The sequence below is a fragment of the Cephus cinctus genome, unplaced genomic scaffold (assembly GCF_000341935.2).
Source record: "Cephus cinctus unplaced genomic scaffold, Ccin1 Ccin1_scaffold0255, whole genome shotgun sequence".
Taxonomy (NCBI): Eukaryota; Metazoa; Arthropoda; class Insecta; order Hymenoptera; family Cephidae; genus Cephus; species Cephus cinctus.
In genome coordinates, this window is record NW_014332968.1 from 30,852 (window position 1) to 38,874 (window position 8,023).

Below are 8,023 nucleotides of genomic sequence, written 5' to 3' on the forward strand. Positions count from 1 at the left end.
TAGGACTTACCTACTGAGTCACTTGTATGATATGGTTCGCACCGAACGGATAACACCTATCACACGAAGCACGAATTTCGATCAATTAAAAACACTACAAATTTTTCAGTATGAATCATCATTATGTCAATGGTAACATGTATTTTGTCTGAACAAATTTCATAGATTTCTAATAAGATGGCGCCACATGTGTGCAAGAAGACCCTGTCTCTTGCACCCTGTGTTCGGCGCATGTTAGTTACTTAGGTTAAAAGAAATATAAAAATCAGTTTTTTTAATTTAATAATTAAATTAGTTTACAGACGTAGATCATGGATTTAATATTGCCATTGAAATTAATGCACTCTGCAAAGTTAAGATACTTGTTTTGTTCGATCTATTTTCTTAAGAAATTTTCCTAATTAATTCAGATCTATAATATAATTCAGAAGACTATCTAAACGATTGTGCAACTCAAAAGCAATTAGTTATTCCAAAGGTGAAATAATTGTTATTACAATCAGCACCTCTTACACGTATCGTCTGTACCAACTAGATGCCAACGTGATGTATTTAACTTTATATATAAAGTTACTGTATAATGTCCGAATAATATTTAAGACATTCATTTAAAAAACTACTAGACGTTGGGGGCATTATACAAGCAGTCTATAAAATTTGGTTAATTGTTTATTGTCGAGCTTTCGAAATAAAACCGTCGAAAGTATGCACTTTCTGGTAACCCAACAACAGCGTACAATGAAAATAATTACTAGTTGACGTTTCAAATATTACTAACGCCTCAATTTATTCTTTCCAACAGTATCTTGTTGCTATATAATTCAAAATAGCATATTGTGAGAGATCTGAATCAAACTCTTCAAATTTTTCCGCGAATAGAAGGGATTTCATTTTTGGTTCATATTATCGCAATTCTATATTTGAAGTTGGGTACATGAATCTTCAAATGAATCCGTACATTGGCAGAATAGAAATGGTTGTCGTTACTCTAGAACAGTGTTCGATTATGTTGATTCATCGGCAAGATCAATAAGTTAACTAAGAGTTCTGTTTTGTCTACTCTGCCTGGCTCTGACAGACCGAATCTCCCGACTTCTAAGGGTCCTGTTTAGAGCGAGAGCGGCGATTACTCCCGTCTCTTGCAGCATCGTCTCCTCCGATCGCTCGACAAGCAAAAACTTAGGAAAGTTCCAGTGTGGTTTTAAGTTCGATAGTTTCAGGAAATTTCAAGATCTTCCTTCATGGTTGCTGGGACTTTAAGGACTTTAATAATAAGAATAACGCTTGTCAATGAGTCACTATAATGAGACAACCAAACAAGAAGCAATTACGGTGGGCGGTGTTGTGTCCAGCAGCATTTCTGTTCTATAGTTTTAAATAATTAAATATGAAAGGATAGACGATACTGCTCTAAATGTCCCGAACTGTGCGTGACGGTGAGAATGGCAGGATATTACTGAATACACACTACTGCAATGTGGTGAATGTCACAAGGTTGAAATATGCATGAGATTGATCGTTAATATTTAAAATTCGTCGTGGTAGCGTCTGTTTTATTGATTTTCGAAGGCTGCTCCGTTTTCCTTACTGTTCCAGTTGACCCACTCGATTTTCAATGTTTTACAATCTGCTGCGAGACATTTTGTTATATATATATATATATATATAGTTGAGAAAAATCCCATATTCTTAAGATAGATTTGCCAGCGACAAGAAATCATTTACTGACCAACTTCAGACTATTGATTTGTTTCTCGATTCACATTATTCCTTATTTTATTTTTTTCCAGGGAAGAAATTGAACAAATTTATGAAAAATCATTTAGTTTGCCATTAGGTTTCGTTTTCTTTGGGATTTTATGTATATATTTATATGTACAAAGCAATGTTCACAGTATTTCTAGTTTCTAGTGGAACCGAACTTTTGAGCGATATATTTGCCGAACACCTTGATACTCTCGAATGTTTCAGCACCAACGGGAATAATTCTTGATGCTGGTAAATCAAAACCGAACCATCCACCACCAGGAAGTTCAATTGTGTAGGACAACTCGACACCACCAATACCTTTGACCCAGTCATCACTGCCTCCAGCCGCAGCGTCTGTAATTTTAACATGACAATCGCATAAACAACCGGTTCCGTAGAAGATATCTTAGAAAAATATGTGGAATACTTACAAAGAACGTTGGTGGAACTTCCAATGGTGTAACGAGTTCCGTAAAGGGAGGCTATAGCGTCATCAGCAGCTTCAGCCAAGGAGCGCTGCAGGAAAGTAGTCGGATATTTGATTAGTAAAAGGTAATTATCCTTTAAGATTAGTAGAGGAAGATGCAATTATAAAACTCACCAGTTCCGGCTCGTCGTCAGGAAGGTCAGAAGTGTATCCCCATGGGTAGAGTATGTACTGTGAAGTCATGAAAAAAAAGGTAAACAATTATTAACGTCTTAAGTGTTAATGATGCCTTTATGTTCAAAAATAAAAGTGATCGCTAGTGTTAAGCATGTCTTTAGGCGCATAAGAACAAACAAACATTTTTACTCGTCCGATTTGCATAAATATCGTTCACCTAAGATTTTTAAGGTCGTTAAATTTAACTCAGAGTTCAAATTTTTTTAATTTGAACTAAAAGTGGCAATACAGCAGTTTCTTAAATTAAAATTATTAACCAACTACCACAGTTGTTTATCCATAAACATAATTTTTCATACGAATTTTGCTGTATTATTCGTTTTTTTATTATTTATTTTCGGTTGTCATATTGGATCGCTGATTTTGTTTTTTACATTTTAAATTGCAGATTTCGGTTTTGCAGCTTTTGAAGATCCTTAAGAACAACTTTTATGCAAATTTGACTATTCTTTCATATTGGATCCGCCATTTTAATTATTGAAATTTTGACTTTTAATTCGAAACCAGCGATCCAAAACACCCTCAAAGTCAAATTCTTATGTGAATGAAATGACTTTTTAGTTGATAATATTTGGAGCCCAAAACTGAAAATTTTCCTTCGCACTTACAGGGGCAAATTGTTATAATTTTCACAATTATTGTATCACAAGAGATATACAGTTTGTGTCAACTTACGTTTCCGTATGAGTGATAAGTCAAGTAGAGCTTAATGCTGTCCTTGTTTGCTAGAACAAAGTTACGCAGGGCCTGAGTCTCTACTTCAGAGAAGGGTGCCTTTCCAGCATAGGTATCGCTGCAGGGAGAACTGGAAGCACCAGTCACTGTAAATGAATTTTCTTAGTTAAATATTTCCGTTGTTTTGAGAGTTTTCTATAGTACTTACGCATCCATTGCAGTTCAAAGTTCCTGTTTCCATCGACACCAAGGCAGGTACTGCCAGCGGTAACGGAGCGAGTCTTTCTCCAGAGACGGTACTGTCAAGAAAGTAATACTTTCATTGGAATTATCTGCCCTACTTTTTAGGCAATCGATTTCATTCTTTTAATGACATACCGTGGTAAAGGTGTATTCATACCCATCAGGATTCAGAGTCGGAATGATGTACCAGTCGACATTGGCGTAAAGGTCCGGATTTTCAACCAGTTCATTGATAACATAGAGGGAAGTGACAGGAGCAGCCCATTCTCGAGCGTGGATGCCAGCATCTATCAGAATGGCAGGGTTGTTGCTGCCGCTGCTGATCTTGATGGCGTAGATGGTGCGCCCTTCGTAGGAAGTTCCAATGTCGAGAAGCGTCGCGACGTTGCTATATGATTTAACGATATCTTGGAGGTAGCTGACAATCTTATAAAAACAAAGAAATATTGTTCTGTTATACTTCAAAGGATGAGCAATTATTATACTTTTAATTAAAGTCATTTCTACTAACGACATTATAGCGAGGGAATGATGTGAAGGTAAAACTTCTGCCTGCGAATTTCTCCAGAGGTGGTAAATTCCTGGCCAATTCCATGGCGATCTTTTCTTCCTCGACCTTTTCCAAGACATTGTTCACATAGACGTTGTAATCGATTTCGTTTCTCTCTAGAACCGACTTGAAGAAAGTTGCTTGCTCCGCCGTGACCAGAACGTTCACAGGTTCCTGAAGGTTGGCGGTCAGTTTAATGAAGTCGAAGCCAGGGACGCCCTCATAGGATTTAACCAGGTTGAGCTTCTCTTCGGTGTCGGCCATAATCCTGATAGCCTGCATCCTAGAAGATGTAAGAAAATATTTTAATTTTTCCTTGAAGTAGAACTTGTGTCACAGTGATCGTTGAGTGTTATGGATAATTTACCCTCGAAGGGATGGAAGAATTTCTTCATTGGCTGCGGCGGCGGCCGCAAATGCGACTAGAAGCACCAAGGAGAAACGCATTATTCTTATTCTGAGGGTTGCTACCACAGCCAGCCTTTATACGTGTCTGTATCTTCAAGATCTTTTTTTTACGTGGTCAATATGAGTTATCAATAGAAATTGATTAATTATCATTGATAGTGGCTCGAATGATTGGTTCTCGACGATGATTAGTAGATAAGAGTATACGCTTATTAAACGGTCATTGTATCAATTGTTTGCCCTGATAGTGAAATACGACTACGTGAGTGGGGACATCGATGCCTCTAAAGCGCCAGAATTCTAGTGTTTCAGTGTTCAAACTGTTTTCCATTCCTATGGAGGAAATACCAGAATCAGATCGAACGCTCTGTTAATTGCTCTGCAAGCGTAAACGTAATTCGCTCTTCCCCATTACCCCTTCACTGTCCCTCTACGATAGTCAAATTCTAACAACTGGAATCACACCTATGTATAGATATAGTGATAGTCCATGTCGCTAGATTCGCTATTACCCATAAGTATCGATCGTTCTCGCTCTCCTGTACTATAGAATTATGTCTACACGGGTTTCTAAATAGCTGTTGCTGACCATTGAATTACCGCATTACCCCAGTGGTTTACTAGATCCTTTTACAGACTCTGTGCAATTCCTGTTTTTCCCCATTTCACTTCAAAGCAACAGTAGCCAGAATGGGGAACCTGATAAACATTGCCGCTCCCATCTGTCAAGGTGCGAAACGGCTAAGCCTCCAGTTCCGTAGGCGCGGCTTCCCGCTTTATGTAATGTTACTATGTATGTTATAACTGCGCACATATGTAGCTGCTGAACTTTTGAATGAATGCGTTTCTTTTATGAAAATTAAATTTCTCGATTTTCGATGCCTTATATTGCCTATGTATTTTGTTGTGGCTTGGCTTTCTTCCTTTATTTTATATTCGGCTAGATTTAGAATACTTATGTTACAAAAAAATTAACTTAAGCCTCGAATTCCTATGTTATATCCCAAAGCGGATCTACTCAAGTAAATGCAATCGGTAAATTGTTTTCGGCACATCAAACTTTTCGATTGCCTCATGTAATTCCTGGAACGCTGAGTAGCAGGCCAGGCGCTCACACTACATGCCATTGCGAGCAATGAAGCAAGATTCTTTCTGCAAGATCATCAATATTGCGGTGCATTATCTCGAAAATTGGAGCTAATGCACCTACAGTATTCGGAACCCATGGGCAGTCTTTCGTGAATCCTGGCAACAGACGGAACTCCTTTAGGGGTCACCGTCTAAATCATCGAGTTTTGCTTGTTCCTCCGCTGATAGTATTTTACGTGTCTTCGGATCCTTGTGACCAAGCGTTCCCACCCGAGGGCCAGGGAAGTCATCGCGGTGAGCGTTCTATTCAATCTATTGCGAGTGTAACAACAGACGACGGATTGCCACAGAAAGAACTCAGTGAAGTGCAATATCAACTCTTTCAACCTTATCAATCATTGCAAGTCAATTTATCTTACCTATAATAAATAATCAATCTGTATACCTACACGTCGCTCTTATTCGTTGGCATTACATCCTCCCATTTCCACAGGAAACAAATACGCCTAGCTTAAATGCTAGCCCACAATTAGATATATCTACGCCCTAGCAGTTTCACTAGCTAAGGCCTAACACCTATACATACATATAGAATCCACGCGTGTCCGCCGTGCATTTCTCATTTTTTTACGTGTTTTGAAAGTCTTCCTTTTTAACAGCTCAGAGCGTTGAATGCATTTATCGAAACTACACAAAGATAATTTTTCATTAAAAATTACCGTGAAGCTCACGGTAATCACGGGACATCTTGGCATTTCATAACATATTACTTATATATTAGGGTGTCCCATAAGTTTCTTTCGCACAACGCTAGGAATGACTCTAATTGGCTATGTTTATATAAGCATACAGGCTTATCTATTAGCCATCTATGGCATCGGTTTCAGTTGTCCCAGAGCTCTTTTAAAGTACGTTTTGTTCGTGACGCAGTCTCTTTTAAAACTTTGTTCTACACTGTTCAATATGGATAGCCAAAGGAAGCATTTGTAGCATGTTATGTTTCATTGCTTTAAAGAAGGTAATAGTGCAAAGGATACTGCAAACGAGATTTGTACCATTTACAGGAGTGGTGTTACGACTATAACGATCGTCCGCAATTGGTTTAAGAGATTTAGAGTTGGGAATTTCGAATTGAAAGATGAAGACCGCAGCGGCCGCCCAGGAACGATAGATACAGACCTTATCAAGGCCATGTTCGCTGAAAATCGGCGATATAGTGTGCGCGAGATAGCGGATGCCACTAACATTCCCAGGACAACAGTTCATAATCACTCGATCAGGATGGGATATGTCAATCGATGTGAAGTTTGGGTTCCACACCCATTGACGGAGACCGGCCTTATGAACCACGTCTTTATATGCGGTTTGCTTCTCCAGCTACATAAAAGAGATCCTTTGTTAAAGAGGCTTGTCACTGGAGACAAGACCTGGGTTTTGTATGAAAATATGCATCGAAAACGCACTTGGTCTACGGACAATAGACCTTCAACTGATGCGAAGCCTGGACTTCACCCGAAGAAAGTTCTTTTGTCCATTTGGTGGGACTGGAAAGGTGTAGTCTACTACGAGCTCCTTCCTCAAGGTGAAACCATCAATTCTACCAAATATTGCAATCAGCTTGATCAACTGAAAGCCGCTATAGCAAAAAAAAAACGGCCAAAATTGTCGAACCGACGAGACGTCATTTTTTATCACGACAATGCAAGACGGCATATTGCATTGTATGAAAGATAAAAGCTGTTGCAGTTTGATTGGGACTTTATATCGCATCCTTCGTACTCCCTAGATCTTGCTTCATCAGATTATTACTTGTTCCTGTCATTAAGAAATTCTCTCCGTGATAAACGGTTTCAATCCGTAAATGAAATAAAAACGCACTTCGAGGAATATTTTGTAAGTAAGCCCCAAAAATTGTGGAAAGAGGGAACAATGAGTCTTCCTGAGAGTTGGAAGAAGGTCATATAGCAGCACGGTTCATATATAACGCAATAAATCAACTTTAAACAATAAATATCATGCATTTATTTCATATCGAAAAAAAGAATGAAACTTATGGGACACCCTAATATTTAAGAACAATAATTCACCAAAACATCTTAAAAAGAAAACATAATACGGTAACATTTTTCAAACTTGAAAATATGTAGTGTAAAAGTTTTACCTTGTTGAATTTAAAAAGTCATCTAAAATAGCCGAATTATCTCGTGCGTTACATTCAATTTTACCGTGGAGTGCACTGTACCTTTCATACCTTTGAAGTCAATTACCAAAAACATGGACATTGTGACACGCAGTAAAAATTGCAAGTAACAATATTTACCGTGTGCACTGTAAAATTTATTTGTAGCCACTCAAAATCTCGTATTTTATAAGTTATAAGCAATAAGTAATAAAATGGTACTGATGTCCCACGGTTACTGGTTTCTACGGTAAATTTTATCGTGAATTTCATAGAAAAAATTGACGAAAAATTCTCTCCGTGTACATAAAGAGAATTTTGCAATAATTTTCCGTGTTAAATGCATGATAAAATTTATCTCGAAAGACAGCAATCCTGTAAAATCTTGGCATTCTATCATCCTTTTTTTATGAGGAAGAACATTTTTAATGACAGCAGAAGCAAATTTTAGAGTGTACATACGCCG

General features: G+C 37.9%; 1 protein-coding gene across 1 annotated transcript; it reads right to left on the minus strand.

Moving 5' to 3' along the window:
- Positions 1–1,746: 1,746 nt before the first annotated feature.
- On the minus strand, positions 1,747–4,390 carry LOC107265926 (carboxypeptidase B). The gene is made up of 8 exons (XM_015735861.2): positions 4,249–4,390; positions 3,843–4,164; positions 3,467–3,757; positions 3,297–3,387; positions 3,089–3,234; positions 2,351–2,407; positions 2,181–2,265; positions 1,747–2,103 (listed from the first exon to the last, which is right to left on the minus strand). The coding sequence occupies exons 1-8, from the start codon at positions 4,326–4,328 to the stop codon at positions 1,901–1,903; spliced, it is 1,275 nt and encodes a 424-aa protein (XP_015591347.1). The 5' UTR covers positions 4,329–4,390; the 3' UTR covers positions 1,747–1,900.
- Positions 4,391–8,023: the final 3,633 nt, after the last annotated feature.